This window comes from Copadichromis virginalis, linkage group LG13 (assembly GCF_057382275.1).
Source record: "Copadichromis virginalis isolate Kocher_CV1m ecotype Utaka linkage group LG13, C_Virginalis_male_GT1.1, whole genome shotgun sequence".
Classification (NCBI taxonomy): domain Eukaryota; kingdom Metazoa; phylum Chordata; class Actinopteri; order Cichliformes; family Cichlidae; genus Copadichromis; species Copadichromis virginalis.
In genome coordinates, this window is record NC_140630.1 from 22676031 (window position 1) to 22690078 (window position 14048).

The following is a 14048-nucleotide window of genomic DNA, read 5'->3' on the forward strand; positions in this document are numbered from 1 at the left end:
TCTACTCCTTGCCAACAGGACGAGGTGTTGATTTTTTTAAATGGCTATCCAGTCTCCCGTTAATCATGGCCTTGTCTGACACCTTAAGCGAGATAAACCGCTTGAGAGGTTCGGCGGTTGATAATGGGCGGAGTCCGAAACACAGCTAGGTGTTAGATTCATGCTTCAGTGTCTGCGTGTGGGATCCTGGTGTATGAAAGCGATAACAACCCAAGGTGTCTCTTCTTACCTCATCTCCACCACTTCCTGTCGACTGTCTTCATACTTCCTCTGCCACTCCAGCACTTCTTTCTCCTTTGTCACAATCTGAGGATGGAGACAAAATCATTTCATTAAATGTGAGATGCAGACTTAAAGGAACAAACAATGACTTACGGAGGAACAAGAAATATTTTCAGGGCACCTCCTCTCGTGCAATTCCCAAAGAGTGGTCCAGTTCTCTGGGCAAGTGGGGACTCTCCCCTTCGATGTAGCTGGCCGTGGTCCTGGAGTACAGCGAGTTCTTGGACACGCCACTCTCTAGTGAAGATGACACGTCTCTGTGCTGCTTCCGGAAAGCAAAGGAGAGGAGAGAAAGGAACGCAAACATAACCTGTTACCAACGAGGCTGTGGCAACCGCAGGACACCCTCGCCCTCAGGGTCACTCGCACATTCTGGACTGAACCAAACTGCTAGGCAGCGTCAAACTATATCAAAATGTGCCACACAGCAAAAACAATACAAAATGAGGCAAGCCAGGGATGTTCTTGAAGACTTGGTCAGCTGCTACATGATTGGATGAAACAGTCTTCATTGCCACAGTATTAGCCGTGTTATTGGCTGATGCTGGCCCCAGCCGAGCAGTCCTGGTCAACTGCTCATTGAAAGAGCTTGAATGTGATTGGGTCCAAGCAAGACAGAGGGGAAGGTGGGCAGCAGCTGATAGTATACAGGAGAGGGAGGTTAGGGGGGGGGCAGATTGGGCAGCAAGGGATAGATATGTTAGTCTAATGTTAAAGCATGTTAGAGCATAGTTAACAGGTCTTACCCGTTGTTCCTAGAATCACAGGATTTAACTCATTTTTTTACAGCTACAGAGACTGTAATGTGATGAGGGCTAAGGTGAATCAGAAAATCTTCAGGGTTAATCATTAGAAAGAGTCAGACTTTGGATCTAAAGTATAGACACTACAAACCCAAATGCATCTCCAAGTGTCCGTTGCAACCTATGACAAAATAAATAAAAGCCTCCTCACTTTATCATATTAAAATACAGTTGTTCTAGTACCACGTTTGGGTCCCTGAAAACTCTGAAAAGGATTTAGCTATCCTTGGTAGATAGGGATTACAGGAGGATTTGATGATGGGGGGTCACAGGAGACAAGGAGAGGTCTACCGCTACTTTGGAAAGAGTTAAGTGTTTGGTCCGGCTGTACAGCTAATTGCATTACTTCTCTGAACAGAAACGGTCAAGTACATATAACAACAAACATCAGTCAGATACTGATTAGGTTTTTATCTACCAATACAGAAAGGTTCAGGTTCAGAGACTTTAAGGAAACAAATCAAACCTGTGGTTCTTTGGTAAAGCTGCAGCAAGAATCCGCTAACAAAAAGCCCCTTTTAGTAAATCATCCTGAATCACATGTTAAATAAAGAGCTTTTTTCGTTTAGTAGTACTTCAGGCAAATGTCACAGACTTTTCATTAACAGCACTGACTGTACTGCATGGGACAAAACATGCAGGATTCAGATTTTTAACGATAACCTGCTTTGTATTTGTTTTGCGAGGAAAGACTCACGTCTATAAAGCCTCAATGATGCACCTGAAATACCATGCCAAATGCCATGAACTAAACACTCAAAATGTTCACTGTTGTTTATCTACTGAAGTGAGAGCCAGGTTTCAAGTTGGAGATGAGTTACCATGGTAACCCAACCTCAGCTGAGATGCACAAAGTAATGACTAAAAAATAGAAAAAGGAAAATAAACTGGATTGTTTAATTTCTGCTGCCTTACTCATCACTGAGCAATGTCTGTTATGTTGTGAGATGTGTTTTCTGCTGGCACACTCTAATAATCCTCCAGAAACAGTCTGCACGTCAGGTACTACATGTAATATACTACATGTACTACAGGTAATGCAAAGATGTTTTGGACTGGCTAAAAAACACACACATGATATCAGCATAATAAATAACACATTAGTACGCAATTTCAGACACAGACAAGGTGAGCACACTGAAATCTAACCTCTCTTTACACGAAATGCCTTAATTGTAGATTTAATGCTAACAAAAAAGACCCAAAAACACAAGTCGAAGCCACATCCCCCAAAGACAGAGAGGACTGATTATTAGATGCACAAAGGCTACAACAGACATACTACATAGCTGTAACTGCACATAACAGCTCACAAAGAGCTTTTGGTAGGCAGCAAATTAATGGACTCTCTGTAACTTATGGATCTATTAGACTAGACAATCTAGTGGAGTCTGCAAGAATTTGGATGACAGTTTTGGCTTCACAGTCCATTACTAGGAGGCTAAAGTGCTGAATTTCAGCTATAATTGGAGTGCAATTACCTTCAAACTCTATGAATAATAGCGTTTATCGCCCTTATCTTGGTTTTACAAAAAAGTAAGCTATAATTCTTAACCAGTGCAGATGTGAACACCTTTAATCACCTTTAAAGCTTATATTCAGGACATTAATCTGGTCTGCTGACATACTGAGCCATTAAAACTATGTGTTTATAATGAAGTACTTGGACTGCGCTATGGGTGGACGTGAACACATCACAGGGGGAACTATGTTGCGCTTACTTTGAGTAAGGGTGAACCGTTGATATTCCACCGGCGAGTACTGGGTTTCTTGAGACGAGACTGTAAAATGCGTGGGACAACAGAATGAGACATGGAAGGAAAGACGTAGGTGGGAAGTGCGTGCCCTGCTCCAACTCTTGCAAGAGTTTAAGTTCAGCACCTGCCTCAGAATTTGGACCAGCAAATTCCCAGGTACTACTTACCCTGCCTAACGCTGTTTTGTTAGTACTGTTAGTCAAATAGATGGACCAAATCACAAAACAAGAATGTGACCTGGGATTTGGGGAGGTGATCATGAAACGTCAACAGATCTGCACCGTAATATGTAACTCCTCAGCTGCCGAGTCTAATGTGAGACATTCCCAGTCACATTCATGCTGACGTAAGTTTCTCATGAAACAGGCAACATGCATGTTGCCCAACATGCATCACAAAGGCAAGGGACTAAGACACAGCACTTGGTTCCTAAGGCTTAATGGAGCTCGCTGGTAGTCAGGGTGGGAGCTGGGACGCATCAAGCCATGTTAGAGTCCAATGTGGGGACGCGGAAGGTGGCGGGACTGTGGATGCAGCTGTACAGCCACCATGTTGATAAGGCCATGGATTCACAGTCACACTCAAAATGGTGTGTTTAAGGGGAGGGAGAGGCAGGCTGAGACACACTCATGCACACACACACACACACACACACACACACACACACACACACACACGCACACACAGTCACGCACATGTGCATTTCACACACACCTGCGTTTCGCTAATCCCTCATTCAAGATGCATCTTTTGCTCTTGCAAACACACTTGTTCACCCACACACACACTTGCATACAGCAGGTGCAGGCTGACTCAGCGCAGTACCTGGGGGGTTACAGTGGAGAGGGAGGGGCACTGAGAGATGTTTTTGGCTACCTGCAGAGCCTCTATCCTCAGGGCAGCAAGCACCAGCTCCTCCTTGGCCGCACACATTGGGAGGGCCGAATTTCAGTGGTAAGGGAGGAGAGGTTGCAGCCCAAGAATGACAGAGTAAGAGGGAAACACATGAAATTTGAGTTGATCTGCCATCTACATTTTATGCACCAGTAATCTATTTTACCCAGCAAGCTAAAAAAAACCCTGCAACTTATGGAGGAGGAGGAGGAAAAAATGGGAAAATGAAAAGGCAGGATGTAACACAGTGACACAACGGGGAATAATGTTTTGTACAAAAACACACACAGAGACAAATATCAAGGCCCAAATATGGGTCGGCAAATTTATCAAGTAGGGTCTTGTGTGGTTTCTCAACACACCTGCAGTTTTTGGGCGAATGCTGTGGGGTTGGTCTCAGCCAGGTCAGGCTCCAGGTACTGCAGGGGGTCGTCACACTCAGACAGCCTGTCTAACAGGGGCATGGCCAGGGCTGGCGCAAGTGCCTCCACGGGGCCCTGGCTAGGGGGCTTCAAGGGCACCAGGAGGTATAGGCAGAAGGGGAGGGAGGAGGGGGCAGGGGGACAGCATGGCAAAGCAAGCGCTGAGATTTTTTTTTGAGTGGCAGCATTGGGAGGTGGTTTGCTGAATCTGAGCTGGGAACCTAGTGTGACTGACTGGCTTTTCATTATCAGTGACAAGGATTTAATAAGAATCCCTGTGACTGATGGTGTTCACTTTGGAGGGCTGAGTCACAGCCTATGACAAAGCATTTACAGCGTGGCACTGTCTCCCCCTTGTGACTAAACAACAGCATGGTGCAAATGCTCCGAAATCAAAAAACATGACAGTTTCCCCTTAAATGGTAATGACTAGACATGAGTGTAAATTACATTTATGCACAACAAATTAACTGTAATTAAATGTCCGCAAAGGCACTTGACTTACCTGCTCCTCCATCTCGGTGCTCTGTGTTCGACTGAGCACCTCGCTTTCTCTCTTCCTGCCCTTGTCTGCAGCAGAGCCCTCGGGGCCAGGCCGGGAGCTGAGCACCGGTGTCTTCATACCTGCTGTAATCTGGGCCTCCATCTCTTCAAAACTCCTGCACAGAATGAGAAAAACCCAACAGGAGATGAGGCGGGGAAAGGCACGGCATGTAATGCATCGCAGATGATGGACGACAGCATTAATGAAAACATTGCTGAAGGAGCTGAAACGAATACATTATACATTATTTGTGGTGTACACTTAGCACACACGAGAATAAGAAAGGGACTTAAAAATGCAGTGTAAAACTCACATAGTATACGTTAACAAAACCATTACGTAGTACAGCAAAGAAACAAAGTTGCAAGCGTAACAAGTAAACTATTTTACCCTGTGCAGGGGGAGCTGGGTTCAGATCCATGCGCACATGTATTTTTGGTTAAGTTGTCAGATACTGAGTCCAACTTCAAGTACAAAGATGGCTTCTTTGCAGACGGAGGCTAAAAGACACACAAGGTTAAAAACAAGAACGAAGACTATCTACTTTTAAAAGCTAAAATATCATATAGCACACAAACAATGTAAAATAAATGCTATAAATACTAAAAGTAGTGACCATAAGACAAGCTCAAATACAATCTCTCTGTAATATTAAATACTCACTGGGGAAGAGGAGCCAATCTTCTCCATGTACTCAATTTCATAGTCTTGTACTGAGAGGGAAAGGCAAAACAAAGCATTAGATACAGTAAACAAAATGAAGAGACGCATCAGTGGTGTGCTGAGCTCTGGTTTGACGAGTTCAGAGGACGAAGCAGGGCTGTTTGTTTTCCCATCTCTGACCCAGATGGGGTGAACCAGATAGCCTCTGGGAAGCGTTGGCTCTTGCGTAAGGTCAGAGGGTAGTACAGAATTGGGCCAGCAGACTTATATCGCTGCCACAAGAAAAATCAATAACACAGCAGTATGAATAAAAGGTAAAGTTTCTGATTCATATACAGTATGTAAGGATTTATCCAGACATAAGCTCTGAATTACCGAGAGTTACAGAGAGTCAGACAGTTATGCCTCACCTGGAGTCTCCTTAGGAAGGCTGTTCTCATTAACAAAGGATGTAAGGTCGCACGGTTGAGGAAAGTCTTGCTGGTCAGAGTTTAAATCTCCATCCATGTCGTGCAGGGCTGCCCACTTATGACTGGTGGAGGAGGCTAGTTTCTCCTCATCTGTGGCATGATCATCCTGCTGGTGAAGGGAGGAAGGTTCATCTGCGGGTATAAGATCCTGCGACACAAAAAAAGGCGGCAGAGAGTGATGACACATGAAAGAGGGAGAAATGCACATAGATAAAGCGGGAGAGCCAAGCGAGATTGCATATCAGATACATACCTGTGATGGGTCAGATAAGGGTGATTTCTTTGGCGACCTCTTCACTCTGAAAGTATTACTGAGGGGATATAAAAAGATCCACCGTCAAACTCTAGAGTCAATCATTATCTGTATTTAATTCTGCATTTGCTGCACATTTATATAGCATTTGTGTAGTTGTAGATGCTAAAATATGAGCTAGTTGGAAAGACTGGATTTTGCATAAAATCATCATTGCAAAAAACATTAATTTGCATAGTTCATTTCCACATGTGCAACAGTGCTGCTTACTGTGTGTGGCTGAAATGGATAGAACAGTAAATGCTTCTGAAGAGGGCTGAATCTATAGTTAGTAACTGGACAGTGAAGAGTAATGGAAAATTAATATTATGTTATGAGCAGCTTGGTTTTCCAGGTTTAGTGATCATGATGATGAGGTAAACAATACTGTAGCTTAATTATTAGAACTTTGCAACAACCTTTAGAAGGAATTATCCAATTTTACACTTACTTACACTGTAAATACATACAGTCACGTGCAAAAACAAGTTTTCACACGGCTCTATGCAGTTTTCTTTTTTCTCAGACTTTATCAGTCTCTCACATTGTTGTGGAGGAATTTTGACCAACCTTTCTTTACAGTGCTGCTTCAGTGATGATCAGTTAATCAGGTGCATTAGCAGCACCTGGCTACTACTTACCCCCTTAATTTTTATCAAAGCAGTAATGATGTACTTAGTTTTTCACAGGACTGCATAGACCCTGTTGTTTTTATGCTCAGTGTTTAATGTGTAATGCATGCCTGAATTAATAAAAGGGTTATGTATCCCTGTAAAAATATATTAAATAGCAGTAGTATCAGATACAGTATGTGGTCTGAGCCAAATTTGCTCTAATTCACATGCAATAAAACATACTGTTGACATTGTACATGTTTTTTATGATATCTGGGTCCTTGATTAAATATTATCACTAAGTTGTAGTTCACTGCATTAAAAGAAAGGTAGCTTCTGGTCCAGCCTGTTTCAAACTGTATGTGATCCTGGCACACGCTGATACACTGTAGCTTTCGTTCTTTCCTCAATAGCAAACAATGAACACCAGAGGGGGCACCAGCACCTTCTTTGTTAAACACTTACAACTGGATACAAATGAACAAAATTATTGCAGATACTTCAGTGTAAAAAAGGAAAGCAAAATAACAAAAAACAAGAGAGTTTTTCACCACTATCCATCCATAAGTCAATAGAAATATAGCATTAATTTACTAACTGGATCTTCTATTGGAGGGATTATGGGTGATTTAAACTGGCATGGATACTCCAGTTAAAATGGGTACGTTTCTGATGAGTTTCAGTGATTTAATAGCGAGCGCAAATGATTTTGATGTTTCTGTTAATAGGGACAACAGGGCAACATGCTGGTTCAAAGAGGGCCAGATTGAATTAGAGGGCAAAAGGGTGGATGGCTGTATTGTCCCTGTACTTACAAAAAACAACATAGAGAAGACACACCCCTGGACTTCCTGTGACATATGAGAATACACAGACACAGGTGACAGACAGACAGACAGACAGACAGAGGACACTGGCAAAACTGGCTAGAGAACCACATACAAACACAGACTAACCTAAAATCCTCACAGACTGATGCAGACTTTTCTGTGAATAGACAATCCTCTGGTAATACAGAGTGAACTTACGATTTGATGGGAGTTTTCTTCTTCTTGGCAGGTTTGTTCTGGTTCTGGTCCTCTAATTCCCCGAGGTTGTCATTTTCAGTATCATTGTCATTGGATGACAGTTCAAATGAGGCAGAAGTCTTAGGAGGGGAATTGGCCAACTTGTTGGAGCTTTTGAAAGGGTCTATGGAGTCATCAAAGTTATAAGGCGGCCTGGATAGTTTGGGGGAGTTGGTGATACTTTTCCTTGAAGTAAATGGATTCAAGTTTGGATCTTCATACTTGTCGAGTTCAAAGGTGTAAGATGCTTTAGTTGCCGGGATTTCATCCTCGTTGCTGTTGTGAGATGCCGGAGGAATGTTGTCCAGCTGCTCTGTCTGTGCTGGAGGCGCCTTTTTCAGCCCCAGCTTTGGTTTCCTCAGAGGCATCTTGGCACCTGGCTTCTTGCCTAGCTTCTTAGGTGGAGGAGAGGCCTGATGTGATGCCTCACCACTTTCCTCGGAGTAGTCAAACTCCAGTCTTAGTGACTGACGCTTGGGTATAATGGGCTGCTCCTCAGGATTCGTGACTGGCTCTCTAATAGGAGCGGGTGGACTGGGGTAATGTGGTTCCTCAGATGGGACGGGGGGACTCTCTAGAGGGGTGGAAATGGGGGCACACACAGGCTCCTTACGACCCAAAACAGGGGAATTGGCAATTTTACTACCTCCGGTTTTAAAGGGGTTGATGTTCTCAAAGTTGTCTGGATCCCATTTGTAGGAGCCACTGGGAGGGATGGGGGTTTCTTCTTTGTCTGCTTGACTTTCAGGGAGGGGTATCTCCTCCTGGCATAAAGGTAAGGCAGGAACAATAAGGCTCTCCTCTTGGGTGGTATGATTGGTCTCCTCTGGCAGGGGAGGAGGAGTCTCAACACGGGTCTTTCTGGCTTTTCGCTGCGTTCCTCCAGGACTCGGTGTTGCAGAGCCTCCTTCAGTTTCCTCCTGAGCCTGGAGAGGGCTGGCTGTTCGAGGTTTCGCCCGCTTCTTAATTTCTGGGGTGCTGCTGGATGAGTCTGGCCTTGGGCTCTCTGGGTTAGAGTTCTGTCTGAGAAGAGGCTTTTTCTTTACAGACCCAGGACGACCTTTCTTGGGCCTGCGGAGTGTCCCTGGGGCACTCTCAGTGCCTACACTGAAAGACTCGGAGTGTGGACGGAAACCTCCTGAAGGTGATCCGTCCAACAGAGCAGAACTATCTAGTTCTCCTCCCTGGAGGCTCAGAGAACGGGTTAGAGTGTGAGTCGTTGATTCTGCAGCAAAAAAGTCAATGTTATATGTACCACTGGCAGCGATGGGCTTGTTTTCATCAAAAGTATTTGACTCAGAATGGCATGGTAGTTCGGCTGCAGTGAAGTCAGATGTAGGATCAGTGATTGAGGTGTCTTCTACTGCAAAAGGAGATTGAAAGATGTGGAACATAAGACAAAGATTTCTAGAGTCTAACTAATCCAACCATTCAGTCGAACATAACATGCTTTTTCTTGCTTGTTTTTTTTTTTCAAATCAGTGAAAAATACCAACGATACAGTTATACATGCATGAAATCATATTTTTGCAAGGTGATTGCCAAAGAATAAAGTACAGTGAAGACCCTATCATTTTATGGGGAGGCGTTTTAGCCTTTTCTTGATAATCTTGTCAAAATTGATGGGATTTATGAATACAGAAAAATATGGTCAGATTTTGATCCACCATACAGTACCATCTGGTAAGCATCTGAATGGCAACAGCTTCATTTTTCAGCACGAAACCTTTGCTAAGAGTTCAGGCTGTGTTGAAAAATAAAGATGGTCATACCAAATATTGACTAAGCTCAGTAGAATTGTAAAAGCTTTATTTATTCCCATCTGTATTTGCACATATTTTAATAAACTGCTGGGCCTATTTCCTGCTTTTCTGAAAAATATAAAGAAATGAGGGGTGAAGTTTTGCACAGTACTGTAGATTATGGTAGAATTTAACTGCTCTGTGATTGTCTTTGTGTGACACTTTAAACTCTAGAGATGGATGTGTTATAAATAATTCAATGAATGTCCCAACTGGACAAAAAGGCATGAAAAAAAACACATAAAAGAGAGAATAAAGTGTCCCCAGAGATGTAGCTCTGAGCACTGTAGGCTGACACGGCAAAAAAAAAAAGGCAGATTTAAATTACAACTTCATTCCACTAGGTGGTGTAACAATCCATCCAGTAACAACACTTTTTCAATAGTGAAACAGCTTAAATCGGTATAAAACTAAGCAAAGGTCATGAAATAATTGTCCTGCTGTACCTTTCTCGTCAGATGTTGTTTGCTTTATCTGAGGCTCAGCTGGAGAAACAGCCTTCACTGGAGTTGTAGATTCAGGGGTCTCAAAAGCGCCATCAGAGTCTGAGCTCCTACAATAAAAGATGAGGAAACATTAAGTGAAAGGTGCTGTGAAGCAGGCCGATACCCACTGGACTATAACGACCCATATCAGGCTCATTAACATAAATATCCATCCATCTCAAGAAAAAGGTGAAAGATAATATCATCACGAAGGACAGAATTATTTTCCAGTCGTGCAGCTCTAATGTTATTCTTTATGTCACGGTATGTTGGAGGTATTTTTAATCAGAGGCTACACAGTTTATTACACGCTTGCAGTACATCATGTGGGAACGGCAGTAAGAGTATTTCCTGTCATGTGTGATGGTTTAAAAAATTTAAAAAGCTCCAGGCTATGATGAGTTTATGTTTTCATTTCTAGGTGCTCCAATGAGAATGCTGAATCTGCAGTGAGGTGACAGATAACGACACGCCTGAGACAAAGCATTACCTTACACAGCACACACTAAGACTCAAATATACCAGAAAGCCTCAAGAGCCTTGATGAGATATGACAGCTATAAAATACAGGAAATACACAGGAAATACGGAAACACCTGAATTAAAACAATGAGAAATTAAAGCTTTCTGCGTGCAAATAAAGTCTGTACATCTGATCATTCTCAGCAAAACACACTCAAGTACACAAGTGGCAGCGAAGCTGGAAACATAGCCTGGCTACCCAGCTTAATGCTATGCTGATCAATGGATTATCTGACGGTATATGATTCCGGTCCCCCATCCTGTCTCACCTCTGTCTGACCGGTTCCCTGGCAGCCCTGATCATGCTGTCATGACGTGAGCCCCAGGAGAGACGGCGAAGGAGCCCCAGAGCCGGATCAGCGTCTGGGCTGTTCCCGTCTCCTGCCCCACCCAGCAGAGTGTCCCAGCCCCATCGAGCCCACTGCAGTGGAGACAGAGCCTGCCACGCACTCACTGCCATGGTTGCTGGTGGGTTGCACCTCTCCGCACCAGAGCTACTGCCTGACACACAGGTAGGAGCCCACAGATAGGATCCTGGATGCAGCCTTCCCTCTGCCTTGTCTCTTTCTCTCTGTCGTCTAGTATCCAGATCTCTTTGTCTCTAATCTACAGTCCTTTCATGCTGCTCTTCTTTGTCATCTGTAGCCATATCAGTTTGTCTCCACTCCTGTTCAGTAGGAAATGCTGTCTCCCAATCTAAATGCGACCGCCTGCAGAAGCCCACCTCCAGCAGTACACTATATTCTCTCTCGCTCTCTCTCGCTCTCTCACTCCTCCATCCCTCTACCCCTTCCTCCTTTTTTCCTGAAAATCTTTGCTATAACCACACTGCACAGGTCTAAAACACACCAGCCAGTTAAACCTCATTCTCTTGGATTGTATATTATACTGTACTGCAATAACACCATTTCAACTGGCATGTAATATATGTTACAGCACCCTTTAATCTTTTTCTATTCATACTGTCCATTCCTGCCTGAATTCAACAAATTTTGCTTTTCTTCAAGCAAAGACACACAGAGATTTACCCCCCAGGCAAATTCCAAAGCTTTCAATGGCTGAAATAAATGTGTACCATGAATGAGAAGGGTACATGGGACACCACTTAAGCCTTCAATGTGGTCAATAATAGAAACCAAGCAAGCTAGCAGTAATGTAGCATTACATTACAGCAACAGCAGATACTGCTGTAACAATATCGCATGCATCTAAAACATGAATGTTAATACACCAACAGCATATCAAATATTAGGTGGGCGTAATTAATACTTGTTTTTTTTATCTTAACTCTACAAAGGTGCTGTGATGCCAGATGAGACAGCACATGGTCTAGATGTGAGACAGAGCTGTAATCTCTGTGAGGGCCTAGTGTGTCCCAGCAGGATAAGACGGGTATGCCTACAAATCCATCTGGATCAGTCACTAGTAACTGCTTTGTACATTCAGGTGGTCAGGCAGGCAGTGACACAGACAGCTTCAAGGACAAGGACCCACTTACAGGGAGTAATATGCAAAGAGCAAATAAGCTTACAGACCACCGATCTAGGTTTACTGTACAAAATAAAGCCACTCAGTTAATTCATTGATAAAAAAGAAATTTAGCCGCCTAGTTAATGTTTATAAATTTAAAAAAAAATCTCAAAAGCTTCTACTTTCCAGATGTATGCAAATAAAGCAAAAAGGCAATAACAAAGTAATTAGGGCTCATTTCAGAGCTCTGTTTATGTCCTTGTGGATAGCATTTTTCATGCAACTGCAAACACAGTGTTGCTATGGTAACTAGAGGTTGCTCGCGCCATATGTTCCACGAATACGGAAGAAGAAAAGCTGTCTGGATCCACGCTGTTGAAAATACACACACAACCTAAAAAGGCCCCCACAGCTGACTGAGTGAAGTATATTATGATACGTGAAATGCTATAAATGCACACTGTAGATCTACACAGAGGTAAGCAGCTGTTGCATCAGCATCCTTTTGTTCAAAGCTCATTAGGAAAAACATGATCAATTTCTATTTACTTTTGCTCTATTACTTAATCCAGTAAATGTCCTTATTGGCCATCATTATTCTAATTTATTCCACTGGCATCTATTCGATCAAACACCGACAGAATTTATATAATTAAATGTGGATATCATGGAAATTAATAAGATGAATAATAATCACCGGGGAATGCCCACTGTGTTCATGCAACCATATCAGCAGCAGCTCCTGTGCTACATAGCAGCTGATGAAACGTAGAAAGAAGATGAGCAGGGTGTGGGAGAGCAGTCGGGAATATGGGGACGAGCGGAGACAAAGAGAGCAGCAGTTAATAGCAGCCTCTCGCAGGCTGAGATGACTGCCTGGAGACAGAAACTCTGCAGCGTGAGGCAGGAAGATGCTGCTTTTCAGACAGCCAGCTGTGTCGCTGCTTCCAACCGAATCCAACGCAGTCTGTCTAAACAGCTTTCAGAGCGCTGGAGGGAGAGCCGCCGGGAGAAACGGGGAGCAGGGTTAAAACCGACACAAAAACAGAATCCGGCTCAAAAGAATAAATTTTAAATTGTAAATTGAGACGAGCAATCGTCCGTTTTTTGCAAAAAGAGTAAATCTGCCATTGTCACTAAAGAGAGAAATAAGGAGACATGGAATGAGATGGGGGGGGAAAGAAGAAGGGAGGGAGGACTAGAGGCAGGCTGATGGTCTCCAAGCTGCTGTTTGATTAGCCTTAAAGGATTAGCTGCTGCACACTCCCTCCATCAAATCTTGACTGTCATACATCCCCAAAGCTAAACCTCTACAATTCATTACATCTTTGTTTTCTGCTCCTGATCCAGCGATTTTTTTTCCACTCTCAGCTCTGCACGGGTTTCAGCATCGGGCAGATTTGTGATTTGCTTTTAGCATTTTGGCCAACAAAGAACCTACTTCCCCCCCAACAAAAAGGGAAAGAACAGTGTAAAGTAGCAGTAGCAATAATCTTTATCTTAATCTGTTGGATGCTTCATAGCAATTATGAGTGACAAACTAATTATCACCAAAGAAAATGGATAATGAAAAAGGCACAACTTTTACAAAGTGTCTTTTCTAATAAGGTAACGCTGTGTTTTGATCTATACTAGGAACAGAGAAGGAAGAGGAAAATATGGCATCATAATGAAATATAGAGGCATACTATGCCTGTCCTAGATAGTTTAACTACAGAGGCCAACAGAGGGAGCTCCGACACATTTATCCTACTGATGAATGAGTCTGAATATGAAATATTGCATCATAGCCACTGTACGCTACAACCTATTTTCATTTTACAAAAGCACGTGCAGAGTTTCTAGGATGGGATTAACAGGGAGCAGCCTGCAGAGGATTTACAGTGGAAAAAAAACAAACAACTATGACATCTGCAAATGATTACTGAACCTGCACTATCAAAATAATCTCTCAAACAGCA

The 14048-nt window shown here is 43.1% G+C and overlaps 1 protein-coding gene across 3 annotated transcripts in view; it reads right to left on the reverse strand.

Moving 5' to 3' along the window:
- tacc2 (transforming, acidic coiled-coil containing protein 2) overlaps nt 1-14048 on the reverse strand; it is a 47335-nt gene that overhangs the window by 4275 nt on the left and 29012 nt on the right. Inside the window, exons 7-20 of one of the 3 annotated variants that reach the window (XM_085478058.1) lie at nt 10057-10163; nt 7770-9171; nt 7557-7592; nt 6089-6146; nt 5776-5983; nt 5366-5415; nt 5093-5202; nt 4664-4817; nt 4099-4245; nt 3668-3760; nt 2807-2866; nt 1177-1206; nt 404-544; nt 230-306 (exon numbers count right to left, since the gene is read on the reverse strand). In XM_085478058.1, coding sequence (XP_085334184.1) covers nt 230-306; nt 404-544; nt 1177-1206; nt 2807-2866; nt 3668-3760; nt 4099-4245; nt 4664-4817; nt 5093-5202; nt 5366-5415; nt 5776-5983; nt 6089-6146; nt 7557-7592; nt 7770-9171; nt 10057-10163 — 2673 coding nt within the window. The remainder of the gene's footprint in view (nt 1-229; nt 307-403; nt 545-1176; nt 1207-2806; nt 2867-3667; nt 3761-4098; nt 4246-4663; nt 4818-5092; nt 5203-5365; nt 5416-5775; nt 5984-6088; nt 6147-7556; nt 7593-7769; nt 9172-10056; nt 10164-14048) is intronic. The other 2 variants (XM_085478059.1, XM_085478060.1) reach the window with 2 other exon arrangements.